This window comes from Zeus faber, assembly GCF_960531495.2.
Source record: "Zeus faber genome assembly, chromosome: 8".
Classification (NCBI taxonomy): domain Eukaryota; kingdom Metazoa; phylum Chordata; class Actinopteri; order Zeiformes; family Zeidae; genus Zeus; species Zeus faber.
This window is the reverse complement of record NC_137195.1, coordinates 21,720,835-21,747,677: the sequence shown is the minus strand read 5'-3', so window position 1 is coordinate 21,747,677 and position 26,843 is coordinate 21,720,835. Positions and strand designations below refer to the sequence as shown.

The 26,843-nt window shown below is 45.9% G+C and overlaps 1 protein-coding gene across 1 annotated transcript in view; it reads right to left on the bottom strand.

The window, feature by feature from the left end:
* Positions 1-26,843, bottom strand: part of rims2a (regulating synaptic membrane exocytosis 2a) — a gene marked incomplete at both ends in the record, with an annotated part of 136,497 nt that overhangs the window by 79,243 nt on the left and 30,411 nt on the right. Inside the window, 1 exon segment of the mRNA XM_080005848.1 lies at positions 23,539-23,795. Coding sequence (XP_079861974.1) covers positions 23,539-23,795 — 257 coding nt within the window.

Genomic DNA, 26,843 nt, shown 5'->3' with positions numbered 1-26,843 from the left:
TCAAATGATCGCGCCCCTGACCAAGGCACTCGCGAAAGAACTGGAGTTGGTCCCCGAGCGCTGCACTGCGACTGCCCCTGAGAGTGTATAGGATGGGTCAAATGCAGAGGACAAATTTCATTCTCGATGCATGCTGAGATATGACAATAAATCATTGAATCTAATGATTTGTGTTTCATAGAAAAGCCCACAGTTCTTTTAAGTAGAGATTGATTGTAAGCATAACAAGACATTTTTATCTTCCCCGAGACCATGTTATACCCTCTCATCAATTTACCCTTAATATCCGCCATTTTTCTGCCAGTGATGAAAACAGAACTGACCCAGCTGGAACCGAATCTCGGGTTTAAAAGAGATTAAACAACGTAAATTACCCATGGGGACCTGACCATGGTGTAGGACTCTAACACACACATACACACACACACACACACACAGACACACGCGCGCAAACACACACTCACAAACACCATTCTTAGCATTTATGTGTCAAGGTTACACCAACACACACACATAGATGCACGCCTTTTAAGAAAAAACGCCTGACTGCCCAGATTTATTTAGGATGACAGCTGGCAGCGTTCAGCCACACCCTCATGCCCCTAACCCCACCCCCCCCCCCCCCACCCCCACCCCCGCTCTGCGGAAAGTTCTGAGCCGAGCAGACGGAAAGTTCCGTAGCACCGCATCCATCAGCGCAGCTGACAGTGTCTGCGGATCACAGCCAGCATATCACTAATTGGCTCCAAGCATCCGGGGCCCGCGCCTCCCGTGACTCCCGTGACTCCCGTGCCTCCCGTGCTCCTGGAGTCTGGAGTCTGTTGAGCGGAGTGGGGGAAGGGCCAGGCTGCACTGTACGCTTCGTGCAAAACAAGCTGCACACCGCAGCGCCTGCTAGGTCTCCTTCTTTAAGAAGCACTGCCACTATGTGGACCAAGCCCCAGCAGAATACGCCATTAAGATTAGCAGTGAGTGGGGCCCGCTTTGCTGCACTGCTCCCTGCAGGGAGCGGGGTCAGGGCGGAGCATTTCTCTCTCTACGTGTGTTGGGGGATCTTGCTGGTGCTTTTTAAAATATTTTTGATGCCTCGCAATGCTTCAATTAATGTTCCCAGCCATCACAGCTGGAAGCTATTAAGGCAAACACCTCTGTGGACAGAAGCCGCCGGAGAGCTCACCGGGGTTTACCACATTTTCTTTTTTAATCAGCAAGAAGTATTGTCTCGTCTGTAATTACGCTTGAGTCGGACAGAGATTTAGCTGACCCAGTATAGAATACTGTGTCTGTGTGTGTGTGTGTGTGTGTGTGTGTGTGTGTGTGTGTGTGTGTGTGTGTGTGTGTGTGTGTGTGTGTGTGTGTGTGTGTGTGCGCGCATTTGTGCGCATATGTGTGTGTGTGTGTGTGTGTGTGTGTGTGTGTGTGTATGTGTGTGAGTGTGTGAGGGGAGTCAAAGGGAGTAGGCACCACTGGAGTGGCCTGCAAGTAATCAACACCCCGACCATAACGGGCAATTAACATATTTTGGGGGAGAGCGGTTAAGCCCTGATGAAAAAGATACACTGTTTTGGCGCTCATCTGTGACCAGACTTAACGCTACTTCTCCACGTGAGAGACATTATCACCACCGCTAATCCTTTAAAAGAAAACACCCACTGGTGCCAGCTGGCATCAGGACATCTGGACCGTAGGAACTGACTTCAGACTGGCGTGTAAAACGGAAACTGTAACCGATATTTCGAGCCATTCTTTCTATTATCCAGTATCCCAGTCAAAGCAGAGATGGGGTCTTTCTGTTGTGTGATGGATCTCTGTTTTTTCCTAACTTTACCAAAACGGAACAGGCCTCAAAAAGGCCTCATTTCGAGGCAGAGGTGACAGAAGCGCACAGACAAATACAAAACAATTAGAGATAAAGTAAAGATACCCTAAGAAGAGAGTAAACAAGAGGAAGGAACAATAGATGCAGTGTCTCATTTATGGCACAAGTGCACATCTGGACTTGCACACACACACAGACACACAGACACACACACACACACACACACACACACACACACACACACACACACACACACACACACACACACACACACACACACACACACACACACACACACACACACGCACACACACAGGGTGCATTTCATCTTAGCACAGAGGGATCTCCACAGAGAGCCTCCCTTCCTGGCTGCCGCTGTAGTGCTGTACTGTAGCATGTCGGCCATTGTTCATTTCCACAAAGCTCTCCGTGCACGGAACATATTGAGATTTGTCAAGCTATTCATAACCCAGCGCGCTCCATTGTAGCCGCTGCATTTCTACACTGGAAGAAAATATCTAACAAGAGTAACAGTCTCCTCAGCGGTACACACACACACACACACACACACACACACAGGCGCACACACACACACACACACACACACACACACACACATATACACACACACACACACACACACACACGCATGCACACACACACGCACACACAATGTGTGCGAACGGCACACTCTTTCTCAATTCCCACAAATGCAAAACCATTTCTTTCTGGTTCTGCGAAGTATGCATTTTTCATTCCAGTGAGCGAGCTGCATTCGAAATCAAAGTCGAGAGACGCTGGGCGGCTGTCTGGCTCCATAGAAAGTGATGGGGTAATGAAAAAAAAGCTGAGAGGTGAGTCAGAGGATGCTTAAATAATCCCCAGTGCTCAAAATAACATCTGGACTGGGCCGGACACACGGACGAACCCTCCTGGGGAACCGGCGACGAGCCGTGCCGGGACTATTCACGTAGGACCCATACTCTGCTCTTCTCTCGCTCTATTTCTCTCGCTCCCTCTCTCTCTACCTCCCTCTCTTGCTCTCGCTCTCACGCTCAGGCTCCCCTTTCTTCCTCTTCTCTCTCTTTCTCCATCCCCCTCCTCCCCTCATAACTTCCAGCTCCACCAAGTCTATTATTGCCAACAGATAAGACTGCAGCACGGCGCGACACGGCAGACGGCCAAGCCCTGTGGCGCTCCAAATGCACAAGAAGGGGCGGAGGGGGTTCACACGGACAGAGGGAGGTGCCAGAGGGGTTGAGATTGAGCAAGGGAGCGGGGTTTAAGGTTAAACGACTACCTCTGTTTATAAGCCAATCATCGCTGACAAATGGTGATGGGGTCTGTGCTTAAGTAGCCCTTGCACCAGGTTCAAGGTTGGGCCTCTGTCAACCCTGATGCAGGCACACCGCTCCTCACCTCCTCTCCAAGTGGCCCGCTCTACACCATGTGGTCGAATAGGGGGAAAACAAGTTTTATCTGCCGACTAGTAATCCGCGACCGCCTTCGCCGATCTGTTTTGTTGGGAACTCCGGGTGGGAAGCATGTTTTAAACTCATATGGAATAAAAGTTATGTAAAGGCAAATCAATAGCACACAAACAACACAAAAGAGGCAAAACGCACTAAGGCTGACGGACACGTACACAGATGGAAAAAAACCCACACTCAAACACACAATGATGCAGGTATGCTGGAAACACCTGTGCCACGGGCCAAGGCACTTAACCTTCTGTCAGTTCCAGTTGTTCTGTGGCTGAAAGTGCTATATGTAGTGTTTTTGGCATTTTGAGGGAAAAAAAACCCCAACTGTCAGCAAAAAAGCTCTGAATTCCCAACAACTAGTCTACTGGGCAATAATCAGCTGGATAAATACACAGACAACAGCCATCCTCAACCCTATGGCACACCATACGATGCAGCAGCAATACCTCTATTTAGTAAGACATACCGGCACGTGGCGTGGGGGCACATAAATAAGTAATGGCGTTACTTTATTTACCGAGGCTCTTGTGAGAGATAGAGAGAGCATAGAGTCTAAAATGGCAGAATAACTGAATATAAAATCACAGTTTCTGGCTAACCTGATGTTCCATCGGGTTCGTTTGTTTGCAGCTCGGAAGTGAATATTGACACAAGTCCCCGTGTCCCACGGTTTGTCCGGGACTGTCCTGGTTTCGAGCTGTGTGTCCCCTGTCCCGACAGATAGCACGACAGTTAAAGGACCCGGTTTTCAACATTCACTCAAAAATTGTCCCGGTTTTCAGCACAATTAAAATAATAATAATCTTGTACTTGTTTTCAACGCTTATATATATATGTTATACTGTATAGAGGCAAGCAGAAACTAAAGATCCCATCGGAGAAATGGGCGTCGTCATCAAAACGGCCACTGGCTGGCTGTGAATTGTGTGCTTTCATGGGTATGCGTGTGCAGGTGACGGGCCGCCGCTTCCTATAGGCTACTCCACTGCGCGTCCTTGTGCATCTCCGTTACCTAAATTAATAAAAAAAAGCACCGTATAACGGGGGGGCGGTCCCGGTTTGGGGTTTTCAAAATGTGGTCCCCCTACCATGTCCTCTTAGTCACAAAGCCCCACTTTTATGGTCATATGAAAGAGTCGTGCCCTCATACTGTGTATCTGGTGCCTGCAGCTGGAAGGTGACAGAAGGTGCCGCAGTCAGTTGGGACAAGATTAGAAAAGCGCAAAATGCTAAAAATGGTTCCTGAAATATAAACTGAGGTCACCTCATAAATCTAAAGAAGGTTGCAGCATGTTTAACTTGTTGGCCAGAATATTAAAAAGGGTAAATCACATTTTATTGCTTTCTTGTGTGATATTGTGGAATTGGAAAGACAAGATTACATTGTAAATTAAATTCCAGAAGTCAGTGCCAAACTAATTGCTAAATAAAACCTCTGTTATAACAGACTACCAAGTGATCAACTCGCACATAGTACATATCACTGTACTAGCAACCGATACAGTAAATACAGTGATATTATTATTCATATCCATTTCTATGGATATTAATTCAATATAATTGGAATTTTGGACAGCTCAACTACCTTCTAATCCACACTCAAGACACTACCGGAAAAGTTATTTGAACCGCCAGTGAATTGGCAAAATAACTGAAATACCTCATGAAAAGGAGTTTAACTTTGAAGTTGCCAAAAGCAGTAAGTGTCAATGAAAGCTTTGAAAGCAACATGGGACAACCAACAGAGTTTCAAAGACGCCAAATAATCTGCACTTAAATTTCAGGGGGACCGGTCACAAAAACTGCTGAAATATTTGATCTGTCAAGGGTTACAGTCACAAACATCATGACAGTGGGTGCAAGTCTAAGCTCACTTTCAGAAATAGACACTTCACAGTATATTAGTTAAATGGCACAGCACAGCCTGGTGAATGACCAGAGAATTAAATAAACGCAGCTGTGACCCGGTCTCAAAAAAAACCACAGTGTACATGTTGGGAACTTCACAAAGTGGGAATGTATGGCAGGGCGGCAGCATTTCAGAAACTGAGAGCAGCCAAGGACTACGAGGCCATGTGCACAATGTGGTGCAAATGCAGTTCCCTGATGATGTGCCTGTCTTCCAGATGATAATGCCCTCATATACACCGCTAAAACTAATTCAAGAGTGCTTTCCCGAACACCAGAATGCAGCCATCCGCCAACTATGGCCTCCCCAATCACCTGATCTGAATATCACTGAACCTTTATGGGGAGTTCTGGAGCGAAGAGGGCAAAGTCAATTTCCACCTCATTAATTCATCAAAGAACCGCAGACTTTTCTTCTTGAAGAATGTGCAATCGCACTAAACAGAGTTTAAGACATTTAAGACAGCATTCCAAGAAGGATTGCAGTTTTTGTATTAGATGCTTGATATTAATATATATATATTTAACTTTATATATATATATACACATACATACATACATACATACACACACACACACACACACACACACACACACATACACACACACACACACACACACACACACACACACACACACACACACACACACACACACACACACACCACACACACACACAGACCATATACGAATGTGTTTGCTTTTGTTTGTGTGTTTGCATGTTTAGGTTACCTCAAAATGCATTTCAACAACCAGTGACTGTCCGCCTTCTGGGAAAGCATGAAGGGATATTCAATTTACATACAGTAAACATCAATACTTTGCAACCTATGCTGACATTCTTTAAGTTTCTCTCATCTGGAGCTGGAGGATATAAAAATGTATATTATCACGATTGTCATTAGACATTGATGGACTGGTACATCACAATATCTTTTTACAAACTAAAAAACCCATGCAAAAGGATCAAACTCAGGTGAGGTTTGTCACCTTGAACGATATCGTCCTGTAAAGTAAGACACCAGACCTGAACTCTTGTTTTCACTCAATTTCCTGACATATTTCAGAAAATCTTTGGTTATCCATCATCATGAATTTACCCTACACAATGGTATATTCCATCACAATATGACACCTCTAGAAAGAGGACGAACAATAATAGCAACTTATCAGCCGGCCCTACTCTCATTTGACAACATCCTTCTTCAGCCGCACGAGCCAAATCGCGGAGAGTTCTCCAAAGAACGGAGGATGGAGGATGGAGGGTGGAGGCGCTCTCCAATTACAGTGCGTCTGTGCGAGAGAGGGAGAGGGAGGGAAGACATCCATCTATTTTAGACAAGAAGCCACCATACATTTGCCCCGGCTGCAGCACTGCGTAATCAAATCAAGGCACACAGAACTGAGAATATCCCTTCAGTGATTCCTTCACCGAACGGACTCTGATATGCAGGCCACACCCACCGCTGCAAGTCTTCAAGTCAAGAACTACGCAACTCCTGGAATGCTCATCTGCTGCGCTGCTCCGACCCTTACAGTATTTGTTTGTATTAATTCAGTGGTAACGAGGGATGAATACAATTTACCCTTAAATCAGTGTCCCTAAGTGACACAACGGAGGAGGAAAACTTAGTTCATTATTTGAAATTTAGTTCATTATTTTGTTAAAATGCCTGATTGCATGGGACTGAAAATGTATCCTAATTCCTTCATTTGAAATACCACTTACCCAATAAATGAGATTAACAAATAGACCACAACTGCCACTACAACTGCTGATACAGCAGTTAAAGTTAACAGCAGTTACTGGTAACTACTAACCAAGTAAGGAAATGTTGAGTGAAACGTAATCTTTTAACATTTGCTCATGGTTATTTATTGCAACTCTTTGTTTCTTGTCCAACTGATTCAATTTCTGAAACACATTTGGAATGAAGCGGCACGGCTTCTGTTCGAGAGCAGACACAGAGAGCATACAAATCCAATGCTGTTGTCTTTACGCTGACTCCCAGGATGATTTGGAATGAATTAAAAAAAGTTATTGATCACATCCAAAGCCACTTAAACCACACCAAGGCTACTCTGACCAAAACCATTACAGGTTCCACAGTTTAGGCTCAAAACATAGGGAGAAAGTGGCCTTTAATCTACAATCTATTTTTGTCTACTTTGAAAAGAGTTGAAAGAATGGAAATTAAGTTGTACGTATTTAGTAACCACTGCTACAACTACTACTAATAATGACATGACAGTGTTCCCTATTCAGCTTTTCCAACCTCCACTCACTGAGAACTTCATTAGGAACACACCTACACCTACTTATTCATGCAATTATCTAATCAGCCAATCGTGTGGCAGCAGTGCAATGCATGAAATCATGCAGATACAGGTCAGCAGCTTCAGTTAATGTTCACATCAACCACCAGATTGGGGAAAAGTCTCCAAATCTCAGTGGTTTCGACCATGGCATGATTGTTAGTGCCAGACGGGCTGGTTTGAGTATTTCTCTAACTGCTGATCTTGTGGTATTTTTCACACGCAACAGTCTCTAGAGTTTGCTCAGAATGGTGCGACAAAGAAAAAAACATCCGGTGCGCGGCAGTTCTACGGACAGAAAGGACCTGCTGTTGAGAGAGGTCAACAGAGAACGGCCAGACCGGTTCGAGCCGACATAAAGGCTGAGGTAACTCAGATAACCACTCAACGACTGTGTCGAGCAGAAAAACCAGCCAAGCCAGCCAAGAACCGAGAGCTGAGGCTGCAGTGGGCACAGGGTCACCAAAACTGGACAGTTGAACACTGGGAAAAATGTAGCCTGGCCTGATGGATCTAGATTGCTGCTGAGCCACACAGATGGTGGGGTCAGAATTTGGCGCCAACAGCATGAATCCATGGACCCAACCTGCCTTGCGTCAACAGTCCATGCTGGTGTCGGTGGTGTGATGGTGTGGGGAATTTGTTTTTGGCACACTTTGGGCCCATTAATACTGGGCTTGAATGCCGCAGCCTATTTGAGTATTGTTGCTGACCATATGCACTCCTTCATGGCCACAGTTTTCCCATCGTCTAACGACTACTTACAGCATGATGATGCACCGTGTCACAAAGCAAAAGTCGTCTCAAATTGGTTTCATGAGCATGACAATGAGTTCAATGTTCTTCAGTGGCCTTCCCAGTCACCGGATCTGAATTCAGTAGAACACCCTTTGGATGTGATAGAACGGGGGATTCGCAGCATGAATGTGCGGCTGACAAATCTGCAGGAATTGCGCGATGCAATCATATCAACATGTAGCACAATCTCAAAGGAATGTTTCCAACATCTTGTGGAATCCATGCCAAGAAGAATTGAGGTTGTTTTCAGAGCAAAGGGAGGCCCTGCCCAGTATTAGTATAGTGTTCCTAATAGAGTGCTCAGTCTCCTGAGTGGAGTGCAAACAGATCTGCTGCTAGAAGCCTCGCCTGGAGGCAGAGGGGAAGCTGTGCATGATGGGAAGGCTGTGCGCTCCCCCTCTGTTCTGAAACACTTTCCGTGTCTGAGCGATGTCACCGCATACTTCAGAACGCACGCAGGCGCATAACGCGACACACGACCGCATGCGCGCGCGCACACACACACACACACACACACACACACACACACACACACACACACACACACACACACACACACACACACACACACACACACACACACACAGAGACCCAGATAATTCAGGGAAACACTGTGGACTTGTGCTGCATACAAGGGACAAGGGCTTTCAGAAAGTAAACAGGGAAATGGATACGAAAGCTATTTCGGTAGAGGAACTCAGTGAGAATACGGTTGTGGCAAATTTGTGTCGTTGCACAACAGTAGATATTTATATATATTTGTATGTGTTTATTCATTGCTTTCTAAAATTCCTCATGCGACCTTGAGTCTCGTCTTCAACATGGTGTTTGGTTAGTCCATTGTTTGTTCCTTTTACTTGCTGTCCATTTACTTTGAAACTGGTTTAAAGTCTATACAGTAACTAGTGTAGGAGTGTTCTACAATGGGCAGCTGTTCTATGACGGATATCGCAACACTCTCAAACTCAGGGAGATGACCGTCGGAAATGAAGCTCGAGGAAAACAGCGCTGAGCAAAAAACGAAGTTTGTCTCCTCTCCTGCTGCTAATGAAAAAGGCCCTGGTTGTGTCTGTGTGCTCAGCAGAAAGGCCCTTTTCTCCGGCGCTCAATGGCATTGACAGGCCACTGTCTGGATCGATAAGGCCAAAGTCAGACCTTTGCAGACCAGGCCCCGGACCAAAGAGCTGCACAGGTTAATTGTAATTGCAGAGGACAGTGTCTCTGACACACGCCACGAGCCACAGAGCAGGAAGCCGCCATAAGGGGGCTCCAGTCCAGAGAGAATTTATTTTTTTCCCATCTTTCGATAGCACTTACTTATCAAACCAAATCAATAACAGAAAGGGGTCAGGTGGAGAGACAGTAGTAGGGCTGTCACAATGGTAACATTTTAGCGGTTAATTGTATTACAAATAATTGCGATCAACAGTATGAAGTATAAAGTACAAACTATAATAGTAATAATATACAAAAGCCATTCTCTGACCTTTTAACAATGGAGCATAGAAATTCAGGTAGAAAGTTCATTTGCCTCAACAGAACTAATGCAAAAGTTTAAAAAATATATATATTACTAACATTGGCATAGAAATTCCGCTTTAGAGTGGAAACATATGATTTTGGAATATAAGTATTTTTTCTAATAATTCGGATTATCTCAGATAATTGCGCTCAGGCAATTATGTAATAATTGCAACAGCTCTAGAGATAAGTAGAGAGAATGGAAGAAAGCTTAAGAGTTGGCATAGGGCTGGTAAAGAAATGTGCCAAATGTGCTGCTCCTAACTGCTACCGGGAGATCAATCATGATCTTGGAAAACACGCAAACAAACTGTGACACAGTAGGAAGTCGACACATTTACACGGAGTGTACATTAATGTCTGCCAGCCAGCGAGTGTCCGGATGCGGACAGTTAGCAGAGCTTGTTCCACTGTGTTTGCTCAGCATCCAGGGATGGGAGGGTGGGGAGGGGAGGTGAGGTGAGGTGCGGGTGAAGGGATGGGCATCGGGTAAAACTGTGACTTTTGACCACACCTTTTTCACACTCGATTTTGAGAAATCGAGAAACTCCGGGGTAGCCTGCTGAGCGCGCCAGGAGATATGGCTCATTTGCAACACAAATGAATGGAGCTAATTGTACGTGTGTGTGTGTGTGTGTGTGTGTGTGTGTGTGTGTGTGTGTGTGTGTGTGTGTGTGTGTATGTGTGTGTGTGTGTGTGTGTGTGTGTGTGTGTGTGTGTGTGTGTGTGTGTGTGTGTGTGTGTGTGTGTGTGTGTGTGTGTGTGTATCGGGGGGGGGGGTCGGTATGGTGTTTGCAAAATATGGAAATAATTAATCTCATTCAGCTGGTTGAAATAGCATCAGCGTTGCAGAAAGAGGATTTGAGCAGCGGGGATGGGAGTGAGCGAGGGGATGACGGCAGGAGAGGGGGCTCGAGAGACACAGATGTTCAGATAAAGCTCCTTCATTATGGTGTTATCGCGCCGCTTCTTACAGTGTGTTTTTTGGTAATTGAATAAATCGGGGGCATGAAATAGATCTGGATTTGGGGCAGAGTGGTGGGATTATGTGTGCTCCTGTCCAATTCATCAGTCAACACACACACACACACACACACACACACACACACACACACACACACACACACACACACACACACACACACACACACACACACACACACACACACACACACACAATATCGCTCTATCTGGTCAATTTTTCCCTTTGTCTTGGGATTTATGAAGAAGATAGCCTATGTGAAGGATCCCAAAATGATTAAGACACGTGAATTCATTTATAATGTACCTATGTAGAGGCACACAAACGAATAGATATTCAAGCCCGGCGGATTCAACATCTTTTCACTGTGTGCGGATATCAGATCCACTTAAAACTGATTTAACTCAATTTACAGAATTTGTTTGTAGAATAAATCCCACCTCTGGAACATCTCAACATCTGACCTCATACCCCTCCTGGAATAAATAAATAAATAAATCCAATTAGAGTCCGAATGCCTGTCTATGTGACATACAGCTAAAGCCTAGAAAGCCAACGCAACCCAACCATAAACATTGTTACAGTGTAAATGGTTACTGACGTTGACAAATAGCATCACACATCAAGGCATATGGTTGAAAGCAAAGCACTATCTATGCAGCGTAGGCACTTTCGACTCTCTTTCGATGCTGTTTTAAATGAGATGACATCAGACATCTGTTTTGGAGCCAATGGAGAAGCTTTTTAAAGAGGGCACAAAAGAAAAGATGCCCACGGGGCGGAGCTTTAAAAACCCAAATATACACGCACACAAAGACGCACTCTATGATAATTCGAACCAATTATAAGAGAGCGATAGATGGCTGGACAGACAGACAGACAGACGGACGGACGGACGGACGGACGGACAGACAGACAGACAGACAGACAGACAGACAGACAGACAGACAGACAGACAGACAGACAGACAGACAGACAGACAGACAGACAGACAGACAGACAGACAGACAGACAGACAGACAGACAGATAGATAGATAGATAGATAGATAGATAGATAGATAGATAGATAGATAGATACGTAGATAGATAGATAGATAGATAGATACATAGATAGAAAGCTAGATAGATAGATAGATAGATAGATAGATAGATAGATAGATAGATAGATAGATACATATATAGATAGATAGATAGATAGATACGTAGATAGATAGATACATAGATAGATACATAGATAGAAAGCTAGATAGATAGATAGATAGATAGATAGATAGATAGATAGATAGATAGATAGATAGATAGATAGATAGATAGATAGATAGATAGATAGATAGATAGATAGATAGATAGATAGATAGATAGATAGATAGATAGATACATAGATAGATAGCTAGATAGATAGATAGATAGATCGGGGTCACTGTATCTACTGTATCTCAAACATTAATGACTTGTTTGGACCGATGGCATTTCACTAACACACACACACACACACACACGCACGCATGCACGCACGCACGCACGCACACACACACACACACACACACACACACACACACACACTCACACACACACACATATGTACAGCACACGGGTCTATTCAACATTTAAGGGAATCAGTCTCGCTCTATGAGCATGAAAAGGACCCCAGATGTCAATGCCTCATGCAGACCAGTAGCTCTGTTTAAAAAATACCGGCCATCTTTGTCTTTTTGCACTCCCTCTGTGTACTCCAGCCCTCTTCTGCACTGTTCCCGCTCCGTAAATGGCTATCCAGTCTTCAAATCCCTGTAGGTGATGGTGTACCGTACATCCCAGCGTGTGACAACACGTGCACCGCAGGCCTTGGGTACTGTGCCGGGCCGGTCCATCTGTAAAACCAAACTCAATAAAGGCAATTTCACCTTCCTCTCTGGGCAGCACTATTAGCAGCTGTGGCAGTAGGCAGTCGGCCCGGGGGCTGGAGACATTAACGTGACGCTTATCTGGCCACAGAGCCCACCATCAGCTACATAGCAACCATCCCCCCCCCCCCCCCCCCCCTCTCTGGCTCTCACTCGCGCTACCTCTCCCTGATGCTGAGATATGATTTGCTGAGAGAGGAGAGAGGCGGTAGAGAGGAGTAGAGTCTATCGATTCAACCACTCGTTCCCCGTCTTTGCTATTCCCCTATCTATCTCTATCATTCCCTTTATTCTCTCTCTCTCTTTCCCTCCCCCCCTCCCCTCCCCTCTCTCACTCTCTCTCTCTCCCTCATGCCATCCACTTCCTCTGCTTCCTCTCTCCGGCGTGCAATCACAGCCCCTCTGCTAGATGCCCAGGCAATAAAGTCGAGCCCTCCGCTTCTCCCGCCCGCATCTCCCTTGGCGAGCAAAACCAATAAAGGGGGCCGGCTTAATTACAGCTGCTGAGCACAGCCTAACATCCGGGCGTGGTACCACAGGACCACTGGGTGGGCTCAGGGTGGGCTCGGGGCGGACCAGGTGTGGCGGGAGGAGATGCGGTTAAGTCCAGATCCGGATTGCGCATTTTAAACCCTATTATTATAATCCTGTTAAACACAGATATATTTGATGTGCGGGAGTCCCCGCACACAGCTTGTCCGGAAATGAAGATGGATGTGACTCGGAGCAATTTGCATGGACATAAAAAGACCTGGCGCTGGAGGTAGAGCGGGTCGTCCAGTAATCAGAGGGTTCCTGGTTCGATCCCCAGCTCTGCCCCGGCAGTGCGCCAAAGTGTCCATGAGCAAGACACTAAACCCCATTAATGCTCGCGTTGAGCAGGTGTGTGCCATGCACGGTAGCCGCCGCCTTCGATGTATGAATGTGTGTGTGAATGGGTGAATGTGAGGCAGGTATTGTAAAGCACTTTCAGTAGTCACAAGATTGGAAATGCGCTATATAATCTGCAGCCCATTTACCATTTACAGAGGAGCGATGGGATAGAAAGTTGAGAAAATGTAGGACGAGCCTTGTAGCACCCTTGTCTCTCGCTAATTTCCGGGTCTGGAGTTCCATTCCTCGCTCTCTCTTGGTTTTCTCTCCTCCACCCTTCTACCGCGCCGTCCCATCGACATCAGTGTGTGGCCTCGGCGCTTCCCACAGAGTCCCACCACAAGCTGGAGCCCACCGCGCCTGCCACCTCGTCTACAGCTCTGTCGCCATGGCAAAGGATGTCTAGGTGTTTATTCCTCAACCTCCTCTAACTTTCAGACTTTCCCCTCTGTTGCGTTTTTGTTGGTTTTTACCTTCCCCATCCACTCAGCCTCTCTCACGGAAGCAGAGAGAGCGCTTGACGACATGCGGCATATTTTGCAGCAAGTGAATCTCATATATTCAAGTTATTATATTCGATAATATATCCCATATATCTGACAACATCCTACTCACTCCCGTTTCTCTCCAGCTGAAGCCCATTGAAGACTCTAGTGGGATTCTGATTCTATGATGATGTTCTATCAGACAAAGCTATCATCAGGATTAACTGACAAGGAGGGCACATCATCCCCTCTGTTAATCAATACACAACCATAGTAAAGAAGTGGGTGGATAGAGGAGCGGGAGAGAGAGAGAGAGAGAGAGAGAGAGAGAGAGAGAGGGAGAGAGAGAAAAGGAGGGGCTGGGGGGGTGCATCTTAAGTACCACACACACACACACACACACACACACACACACACACACACACACACACACACACACACACACACACACACACACACACAAGGCGGTCTTTGGACCATGAGGAGCAGCGACAGGGGAAACAGGGATTTTTTTTATTTCCTGCTGACTTGACCGTAATGTACAACACGTATGAGCCATAAAATGTCCCCCGCAGGAAGACCGAGCAGCGCTTTAGTGATGTGGGCAATGAAATTAAAACCGCTGTGGTAACGGGGCGATGGTTGCTCAAAATGATGCATTGATTGCACGTGCTGTTCAGTGTATGCAGTTGTGGATTTGAAACAGGGTTGGATTCCATGCATTGTTTGAATTCTGGGGGGGCGGGGGGTCTGATCCTCCTAATTAAGACTGCCCCCCCCCCCAAAAAAAAGGGAGGTAAAAACAACAGGGCAGGGGGGGGGTAGATAGATTTATATATCCTTCTTACCTGTAATTGTAAACATTACAATATATTTCCCATATTCATGCCTGGAAGAATCTTGTAATACGATTTCAACCACCCCTATTGTGGACCATACCATTACCATGGAATGGCAGATCAGATCAGAGCGATCTTTTTTTCCAAACGGAAATTTCTTTAACGGAGTAAAATAAATAAATCCACAATAAAAACACAGTTTTTATTTATTTATTTTTTCTCCGTTTTCTTATTGAATGAAACAAAAAAAAGCCCTGTGTGTAACCGTGTGTAAGAGGGACACTTTCTCAGTCAGCGGGAGAAAGAAGTTGACCGGTTGTCATTGTATAATTCGCAGTCCATGTAATATCCAAATCAATACCCATCCTACAAACTCTAAAAACACACCATGTACCAGAGACAACAGCAATTACGACATACAGTGGTCCATAGAGCTGTAAAATTTTTTACATAATCACCAGATTATTATTTGAGCTAATCGCGATTATTTTGTAAAATTGTTTGAGTCAAGAATTGTTAGAAATTAGAAATGTTGCAATAAATATCGTGTGAATTTGGTGTTTTTCAGGTTCAAATGAACTGTGTGCCTGGACCTTTGTGCTCCAATATTCAATGTCAAATAAGAGCTCTTCTGCAATAATTTTGCTTTATTACGCTAGACATAAATGATAATATGATGGCATAAAATTAACAAATAAAGCGCAATTAATTACGTGACAGCCCCAGTGCTCCAATGTCTAGACATCAGCATTTTTGTTCTCAGGCATTAAGAGAATTAAAGTACGGAGATCTAGCGAGGTTAGGGATCGTGGTGGGGGACTGAGAGTTTCACAGAACATACGTGGCCCAAAGTGTGTGACCCCCTCAATTTGGAAGCATTCAGGCCTTATAAGAACGGATCCCGCACCCCATTAGGACCTCTGCTGACGCACACATGCATAATACATGGAGGTTGGATCTGAAAGCATATAGCCCATTAGTGGGACAGGCCCAGGGACTGGATGAGAGAGAAACAGAGGGGGGAAAAAGACTGGAAAACAGCAGGAGAAATGGAGAGAGGCTGATACACAGAACATCTGCGGTTGAACTGATGGCCAAGCATTAACAATGGCGCACTCTGGTTGGTGGTCATCAGCTTTTACGTGTGGTGTGCTGGATGGCGTGGGGCTTGTATGTGGGCTCATATACGCTGATCCAAATGTGCTGAAGGCAAAAACTGAACGTGGCCCCATTGTCACTAAAGTTGTCTTGTCTTTGCTCATCACAGCGTTGTTTAAATACTCACAAAAAAACTCAGCTGAGGCCACTGTTGTTAAATGACTGTAACTGGAGTATCATCTCGTCATATTTTACCTGAGCATCACATCTTCACAGACTATTTCAAAGAATATGTTCATTATTTCGCCAGTAGACAAGCCAAGCCAGTAACAATGCAAAACCTGGAATAATGCTTGAATAATGTTTTTTGGCAGGAAAGGAAAAAAAAGAAACAAAGTTCTGGAACATAACTTCATTTTAATCAGTCAGATGTGACTCTCTGTCACATCACAGTGATCACTGGATCAGAGTTTCCAGGCACTGCCATTCTACTCCCCAAACCCCCACCACCTCTCAGACACACACACACACACACACACACACACACACACACACACACACGCACACTCCAGCCTTCCAGTGCTGGAGTGTTCTGGTCATGTAATGTGAGGTGGCAGAGAGCCCAGCAAACACTGTAAATTATTTCTGAGGGCGAGGAAGGCGGTGGGTGGTGGTGGCGGGGGTGGGTAGGGGGGTGGAGGAAAGACCCACAGTCCCAAGAGATGGACAATGTGTGTTGTATAGATGTAAGACTGTCTCTATGACAACAAGGAACAAAACGCCTTGCCCACTTCTCTTTCCCTTATTTTTCTGCGGGCTTGCTTGTGAGCCCGGGATCTGATCTGCAGGTGAAATATTTTCTGTTTGAACCCCTCCTGCAGTCTGCATAATCTGTTCTGCATGCATGCGTGGCCAGAGAGGGCGAGGGGAATGAAGCATTTAGCAGCCCGATCACAAAACGCTCTGGTGCTTCCAACAGAGGTCCGACTTCTTTCTCCCTCTCTGTGTCAAACTCTCTCAACCGCTCTGTCTAAAGGGGACCTATTATTAAAAACTCACTTTTTCAGCACTTGTGCACATGCATTTGAGTCTCTGATGGGCCTACTGACACAGAAACTGTGAAATAAAAACAACTCAGTCAGTCGTTGGTGATCTGCCCGGTTTAGAAAACATGTGACTATTCAACAACCCGTTTAGATTTGTGCCCCCTTCCTCCGTCACATGGGGCCTCAGTAAAATTATAATCGTCCCCCATCTGAGTAACTCCACCCACGGCTAGAGGAATTAATACCAGCTGTCTGCGACAAAACTGCAGACAAGGGAAATGTAAGTATTAAAAAAAAAAATTCTGTGTTTCTTTATGAAAAAAAAAAAAGGATACCGTAGGTTTGACTCTAGGCTGCGCAGAAAAACAAAAGCAATAAAAACAGTGTGTTTTTATTGCAGATGTATTCATTTTATTTTATTTTATTTTCAGACGTTTCCAGCCAAGAAATGCTGGAACAAACTTTTAAATTAGGCCTTGTAGATCTAATATGAGTGAAGATTCAGCAACTGGACTGCTTATTTCCACCTCAAATTTTTTCAGAGTCAGATTTTGGAGGACTGACAAGGTGAAATAAATGAAAGTTTAAGTACTTCATACAACGGGCTCACAGAACCGGGGCAAACGGTTCCAGAATGGGCGCTCATTTTCATTTAAAGCGACACACGCACTGAAACGGAGCATCATGAACAGGAGGGGTTTTGAGGCATGTTAGAATGGCTAGAATGCATGATCTGAGTGGTATTTCAGGAAAAAAAACCTTAAAAGATATGTTTTGGGGACCTCAGAGACCTATATTAAACTGTTGAAAAGGAGTATAATAGGTCCCCTTTAAACACTCAAACACAAGCGCCACACCAGCGCACACCTACCTAATGTTTTATTTGCAAGGAGGCATACAGTGATGCACAATGCAAATATTCAGAGATTAATAGAAACTTTCATTAAGACTATAATATGCTCCAGAGCCGTCGCAATTACTACATAATCGCCTCGTCAATTATCCGATCATTCTGTAAACTCGTTTCATTCTACAATTATATGTTTCCATCCAAATGTGGGAAATGTTGCAATATAATAGAACGTGAATTTGGTGCCTAATTGTGAGTCTCCACATTTGTCATCAAAACATGAGCCTGCGATCCGACCTCATATTTTAATTGCATGGAGGAATAGGTACTGTAATGTACAATGCAAGTGTATACAGAAAGTAATATTCGCATTGATTCCAGGAGTGGGGTATGATTACAAGGCATCCACGTTAACGGGATAGAGTTAACGAGCGCATCATCATCATCATCATCATCATCATCATCATCACCACCACCACCACCACCACCACCATCATCATCATCATCATCATCATCACCACCACCATTGGCACACGCGCTGCAGTAGCGGCGCGTAGAGATGAAAGGTTCGACTCTTTTCTTGTGACTCGGTTCCTGACGAGTCACTCAGTAAAAAGAGTCGTTCGGGTTTCCGGCGCTGCGTTCATTTGATTCAGTTGCTGTAAGCGTGGGAGAACTTCAAGCGAACCATGCACGAGAGCCAGAGGAGTCGTTTCGGTTCTGTTGGACACATAATTCTGTCAAAACATGTCATTCTGTCATAACGATTGGTTCGGGTGGAAGAATGCAAACTCTGGCTCTCAAAATCCCTTGGCCTAATCCTCTCAAAACGATTCATTTTGGTGGAACGCAAGGTGTAAACGGTCAACTTCAACATGACACAACGGCGACATCAATTTAGTGCCAATTATTTTTCAGTTTGTGAACGAAACTGAACGAGTCTTTTACCGGAGTGACTCCCGACCCTCGAGTCATTTAAAGATTCGTTCGCGACGAACGAATCGTTTGAGAATCTCGCTGCGCGCCGGGACTCACACACGCGCGTATGCACGCACACACAGAGTCACGCCTCGACACGATCGGAATGTACCTTTACCGTATCGCCTTACGCCCACCAGCCCCATCCCCCCCAGCCAACCACCGTGCACCACCCCCCCGGGTTTGACGACCCGCCGTCCCGCCGCCGCTGCCAGCAAAACATCTGCAGCGCTCCGGTTTGTCGTTACGCAGGCTGGCCGATCGATGCGCGCCCCCCTCCCTCCCTCCCCGCGCTCCGACACCCGCTTTGACACACCGGACGGGGAAGCCCCTCCGATGAATCAGGAACCACTCACCCGATGTTGCTCAGCGCCTGCTCGAACAGCTCCGTCTGCAGAATGTTCTGGGGCGGAGAAAAAGCCCCGTTGAAATGGGACAGAACCGAGCTGCAAAACTGCCGCAATGTCTCAAACTGCATTTTTTCTCCCCCTCCCCGCTCCTCCGTTCCTCCGCGTCTCGATGATCCGTTTCTACATCCACCTGCGCTCCGGACCCCCACCACCACCACCACCACCCACCAACCACCCCCTCCTCCTGATCTCCAGGGGCGCGTTAAGCCAAAAGACGCCGATCAAGTTCCATCTCGCTCCCGCTCTCGGTAAAAACTGTCCTCAAAGGAAGAGACGTCGCGTCGTGGCTTGGCTTCCTCAGACATTATTAACGCCCCGGACTCGCACCGACACACCGCGCGTGCCGGTGCGAGGAGGCTGCTTCCCCCGCTGCAGAAAAAAACCCTCTGAACCGGAGGAAGGCGGCGGTGCATTCCCTCCCTGCAGCCAGCAGCATCCCTGCCCGGCGCGTCGCGTTCAACTCATTCCCCCGTTGCCTTCTTCGCACGCACGCACGCCGCACGCACACACGACACGGGCTGATATTCACTGGCACCGTGCACGCATTGCCATACCTCCCTCCTCCTCCATTCCCTCTCTCTCTCTCTCTCTCTCTCTCTCTCTCTCCCTCCCCCCCTCTTTCTCTCTCTCTCTCTCTCTCTCTCTCTTTCTCTCTCTTTCCCCCCTCTCTCTCCCTCTCCCTCCCCGATACAGCCCACAATACATGGGCTGAGCAGAGCAGAGATGCTGTCGTCAGTGTTTTTCTCCCCCACCCCCCCCCCCCCACCCCCTCCATATCTGGCTCCAGACCATCAGCCCTCATAAGTAATAAAGGAGCAGGACGAGGCATCCTAATACCCCTGAAAGAGAGTGTCTATATGAGGAGTGTGGGGGGAGGGGGTCAGAAACCGATATGGGAAGAGGCGAGCAGCTGTCCGGCTAGAATAATGACAACGAAATCTAACATGAAATGAACGAGGCAGAGGAGGGGTGAACACTTCAGGCGGGTGCAGCTCAGGTGAGGGATCGATGCCCACTCACGAAAAGTACAGTAGCGTAAGTATTTTAGCAAGGGTCTTAGTAGTGATACACCTATTGTACAAACACTGTCTGTTAATTGTATCTACAGTATTGTGCAGTTTAGCTTGAAAATCAGGATGAATAATACAATCTCTAACCTTTGCTCAGAAGAGAAGAATTACTCCTCTTGAAAGTTAAATTCAGTATATTACATAACCCTTCCACAGGGTGACTACCAAATTTTTAAAAGTATATATATACAGTTTATAATATATATATAGCCTGCAGGCTAATTATACACGCTAATATAAGGCCTGTGAAATATTGGCAAAATAAAATATATTGGCGCTTTCATAAGATATTTATATTCATGACCAAGCACAGAGTTCTATGAAGTTCAGGGAACAGCATACTTTACTTTAATGCAGCCTTAAAAACAACATTTAACAATATAACAACGTTTTACTGAAGAGGGCTGTAAAACAAGCCGAGCAAACTGCGTGAGTAAAAACTGCAGAATCTAAAAAAGAATTCCTCCACTGAGTAATTATCTTCTAATCCCGGTGTAATCACTGCTGTTTCATCAGACTCGCCCAACACTGCAGCTGTCCCAGCAAATCTGCGCGTGTTCATTCAAATGACACCTCTGAGACAATGATAAATTAGAAGCCTTCCCAAGTTATTTCTCCTTATAAATAGACTGTCAACTCCCCCTACTCCTTTCTTCAGTGGGAAAAAAAGACAGAGGAGTTAATTTAAACATTCTTTAAGATTAATGAAAGTGGGTTTTGGTGCCTATGCAGTGGTCCTATTTATGGTCTCTCCGCTATCCATCACCAGCGCTATCCCTTGAATTTCCAGACAGCCAGTTTCCTGTTGTGTCACTGTGATCTTGGGAAGTACCAAAGCCAGAATCCTACCATCCTGCACCCCGATGAAGCTTTGCCATCAATTAATACACAGTAGCGACGGCACGGGCCGAAGCCAATGTGTGACTGAATCTGTCAGTCTGATCCAGAGAGCAATAGAGAAGTCACCAATTACATAAACCAGAAAAAAAATTAAAATAAAAATTAAAACAGTAAGCCATTGTGGCAGAAGAAGCAAGTATGCACAAAATACAAAACATTGTATTTTGTGAACGAAGGCTTTCGATTACCAAATTACCCATATTAGTGTACGGTACATTATTTATTGAGTTATTATTATGTTGCCTTTATATCTGAATGTGTCACATTGTAAACGCAAGCTCCACAAAGACACCATTTTATGCATTTTACTCTGATGGCTAGAGATCTATTTGGGAATGAGATAAGTCATTATAATATGCCTATTATAGCACATATTGCAACTGAAAGCGGTAACAAAATGCCCAATTTAAAACAATAAATCAGAAGAGTGCCTCCCAAATTCCTTCAGTTTTGAGAGTAAAGATTAGAGGTGAATACAAGGTTACAGCGGTGGAAAGAGGACTGTGGATTCCAACCAACTGTGTACACTGGTTTGTCCCTGTACTACAGGCAGCGGGTAAGCAGTCCCTCAAATGCACCTACGCAAGGTCACCACAGAATAGGGAAAGGGATGAGGGAAGCAACTCCCTAATGTCCCTCTTTTCCTCATGTATGATTAGTGGGAGCGTGCGCAGAAGTGTTTACGCGAGTGTGGCTGTGCGCCGCTAAATCTTCTACGCGTCTACACAATGTATATGTATGAGTCAGGCCACCCACTGGGCCGCACGGCACGGCACATAACCCACAATCCTCTTGTGCCCATCGGGAAGTCTGATCTCGTGGGCAGAGAGGCCTGGCGGAGAGAAGCGGACATCTGTTATTGGACGGGCCACTTGCTGGTGCTGACCCCAGGGTTGTGGAGTCTGACATCATAGCCTGGCGGCAACACAACAGCGCGAGTGTGGGGCGTCTTCATTTCCACAGCGCTTGCTGTCCACGCGACCTTGGTCGTTTTCCTTTCTACAGCGGAACTGGACCACATTAGAGCAGGCATGCCTGATACGAAAGGCCTTTCTGGAACACCGGCCGTGATCGCGGCAGCGGTTATTTCGTCTGGGATAGGCTCCGTGCGGCTGCAAGAGGAAAGGTGACACGCCAAGTCACTCCACTCCCGTGAGAAGGAGTGAACAAGGACGCATGGGAAGTGAAGATTCTCTGAAATGGCACGCTGCCTTGGATCGTGCTGTGGAGTGACTGTGGAGCTACTGCAGCGTATGTGAGCCTATCTTCCCGCAACGGGGAGAGAGAGAAAGGGACGGAGATCAAGGGAGAGAGAGTGGGGGGGGGTAAAGGAGAAAAAAGAGCCACCATGTGGACATGAGTGGACATTGCTTCACACCGGCACTGAGGAGCTGGCAATCCCAGATAGAATTCACAAGCACTGCGTGTACTTGTTATCGGTAGCTGCATCTCCGAATGCTCTACTTAGAACAGCCGTTTAGCACATACAGACTCAGTCACACAAAAGGCCGTCAGCTTTGTCAGCCTGATAACCGAGAGATACAGTACGACAATTAGAACACAATGTTCTCCATTGAAATATGGCCCCTGCTTTTACATCCTTCTCCAATTCCTCAAGTGAATTTGTCTGCCTATACTATGGGTGCAAATTGTGCTCAGTTTGTGTTCTTTCTGGGTGTGTGTGTGTGTGTGTGTGTGTGTGTGTGTGTGTGTGTCAGTCTGTCTTTCTTTCTGTGTGTTGCTAGAATTGCTGAGTAAGTGCCAAGTACAGTATCTGTGTCCCTGTCTCCTTTATGGGCCTCAAGGGCTCAATGTACAAGCCTTTTTTATGTGGGGCATTGACTGGCCTGCTAGGAGCCACTGCTGCTGGAGTCCCTGCTCTCCATCTTCATAACAATGGCTGCAAAAAATGCCCTCGCACAGTTAAGTCTGCGTTAAAATCCACGTAAAAAGCAAAGCATGCAGGTTCTCTTACTTTGCAGGTCGACTAATTTCGATCAGACGTACAATTTGTTGAAATCTACACGGTTGGAAATGAAATACAACTCCCTCTGCTGCACGTTTTTGTGCTGTTGTTGGAATGCTCTGCCATACATACACTACAAGCTATTTTTACAGGAGGAGTTTGGAAGAACAATACATAGCTCTGGCGCTGTCATTATTCAGTTATAATTCTCAGAAAACCATAAATTTACATACATTTACATACATTTACACACACAGACACACATGCATCTGTCCACACATGTGACTGACCTGTCGATGAGCGCGTCGCCCGTCCCAGAGTACCTCAACGTGGAGCCGTTGTCGAGGGACGCCTGTCGGGGCAGGAGTCCGCCGTGAGTCCTGCCTCGGTGGGTGGCCGGCGAGGGGTCCCCGAGTCTGGCCTTCTTACCCTGCGGCCCACCCTCAAACACGCCCCGCACCTGTCCTGGACCCGACCCGTAGAACCACGCCCCTGATTTGGTGAGGATTTCCTGTTGTTTTCGGCACAAGTTGCATACCCACATAACCTGCAGTGAAGAGAAGATCAAGGAGTCAGTGGCTTCACATGGCGACAGCACGATGGAAAAATGTGTCTTATGTGACCGGGGATGGGCTGTGATGGAATGATGTGTCGTACGTTGGCACCATTTGACTTAAGGATTGATACTACCTGGGAGGAATACTCAGTGATCTTATTGAGAACCTATGTTGCGATGAGGTGAACAATGACACATTTAATACACATACAGTAGCCGTGGATATCAAATAAAGCGATTTCATTTTTTTTTCTGTTTTGTATTTTTAATTATTGTGGTTTGGTTTGGGTCACAAAAAACATTGAATTGAGTCCATTGAGAAATATCTAGGAGATGGACAAGGTGAAGCTTGCATCTAAATCAGATGCAGCACTAAAGACATTTTTCGGTTGAGTTATAACATATATTACACCACAGTATAAAATATAACTACGATACAATATTGTTTGTAATGTACTACAGAATAATACATGAACGCGCCAGCTGTACTTGGGCTGAAGAGTTGGAGGTTTAAGTTTTGCCTTGCCGTGCCTTTATCTGCCCTACATTGCAGCGCCAGGAGCAGCGCTCCACAACAGTAGCCTCATAAATCCAGCACCAGACAGAGACCCTGATAACTGCTCCACACACAAATGTGCATGCACACACACATGCATGCTCACATGCGCACACACACACACTTCTCCCCTGCGCTCTCCTTGCCCGTTGAAAAATCACAGCATAGTTCTATAGGTAAGAACCAAGCTCAACTGAAGGCACCGCTGCATCACATCACTCTGATCTACATAGAAAAATTGCACTGTTAAAACAACAGTACGTCTATGTCCTAACCAGACCCGCTCAGGGTAAACAGTCCTGTGTCACTTACATTAAGAAAGTTCCTGTTGATATCTATTTGCTTCGGAGGAGACTAAGAGCCTGTCAGTGAATGACAGGCCAGCCGGCCGGTAGAGCGGCCAACAGCTACCGCAGAATCCCCCCCAACCCACCCCACCCAACCCCACCCCCCGCCTCCGATCCTCCAACCCCACCCATGCCTCCACGGTCCCAGTGCAGAGTTAGTGCATTACCGTTATTAGTGTGGGTGGGCCCTACCGACTTGCTCACTCACCACTGTTCTGTAGTTCAGAAAGGTAGACTGTAAGAAGGAGGGGATGAGTTGGGGGTGGGGATGGGGAGGTGGTACCTGAATCAAATCTGACCGCACCGAGACTTACTGCCGGATTTATAAAGTATACTGAACTCGCTTGAACTGGGTTACTCTCGATAATAACTGGATAAAGAGGCTCAATTCGGAGGCTGGGCCAGTCTTGGAGAAGAGACTGCAACGGTGACCGTGTAGCCGCCACCAGAGCTGCACGACATCAATAATGTGGGAGCCGTGGCATCCGCCACCCCCTACCAACTCTGCTTCTATTTTCAACTGGTTCTGCACATTTAGCCTTGTGGAGGAGGGCAGCAGCTTGCATTCTAGCCTAGGACTTCCTTCGTTTGTACTGTCAATTTATCTGTAAATGCTCGCTGCTATGACACATTAAAAGGGAAATGGTAAAAAGAGTAAATCTGCGGATTCAGCCAGCTTTAGTTTGACTTTTAATGGGATAGATGGACTTAAAGTGTGTGGACACATAAAAGATGCATTTAAACTATAAGATGAGCTTTATGTGTCCCAGGGGAGGGTGACCTAAGAGGCTCTGACTTAGTGGGGGTCATGCTTAGAGCTCTGGGGTCGGGAACAAGCGCCTTCATCAGTGTTTTCTCTCTTGCAGGTTCCATGTAGGTGGATCACAGAGACACACACAGGTGCCCACACAAGGGCACGCACCAACAAAGATACAGACAAACACAGAAACAGTCACTTACATACAGTATGGACAGACATCTTAACCATGTTGTGGGTAACTACTGACATCATGCCTCATTTTCTAGCAAAATAAGGCACAGCTCCTTTACTTATATCTACAACGCGCAGTCACAATGACCTACATGATATTTATCCCTCACACATGCAATGAATTATAGGTTCTTTAGCTGTGCTCTTCTACAATATAATAATGATAAGCCAAAAATAATTAACCACTATACTGGCCTGTACACTGCACACACCGAGCTCTTTTATCTCATGGTTGCATACCTAATATCACATTAGTATTCAAAAAAAAAAGAAAAAAAGGCTCACAGATTTTTTTTTCTACTGCAAATTCCAGTAGAGGGTGGATAAAATGGAGTCTGGATAAACTTAGATGTCTGCACATTAGGCTCTGGAAGTAAAAGTATTTCTATATTGAAAATAATGATTATGTTCATGGGGAAACGGTCTATGCTAAAAATATAGGTTCAGACGGGGCTTGAATGCTCACAATTCATAGAGCAGAACTGGGATTTGCAGTAGAGAGCGTTAGTTTGTTTCTATTCAGTTTATTGCCTTTTCTCAGTTCACAAATCCTTCACATAGGAAAGTTTGTTTGGTCCCAGTATCAAACATTCTATCTTGATCACAAGGTAAAATCAGAAAATGCTTCTTCCTAGCAGTCACATTAATACAATACAACAAATACGACTCTTTTGCTCTTGTAGTTTCATCTTGTAGACTATGAGACTGTCTTGACCACTGATGAGTGAAAACACTCAGATGGACACAGATGGACACAGATTCACATATCGCCGTCACATGGTGTTCCGCACACCGACACACACACACACACACACACAGGTCAGGCAGCTGTGATGGCCAGAGGTATGTTCGCTGCAGTCACTCCCACCTAGCTCTCCAAACACACACACATTTACATATATCACACAATCACACACACACACACACCGCTCCCCTTCATCTTAACTCTTCACGGCTGAGTGCAATGGGGGGGGGGCGTTGTGGCCCCTCAGGCGGGGCCATTTCTCCCTGTGTTTGCACATTTCATAGTCATTGAACCTGCAGCCAAAAATAGAAACCTAACCACACGCTGCGAATACCAGGAAGATGTATACTCTATTAAATGCACTACAGGCAGTTTACCAAGGCACTGAATTCAAGGAAAC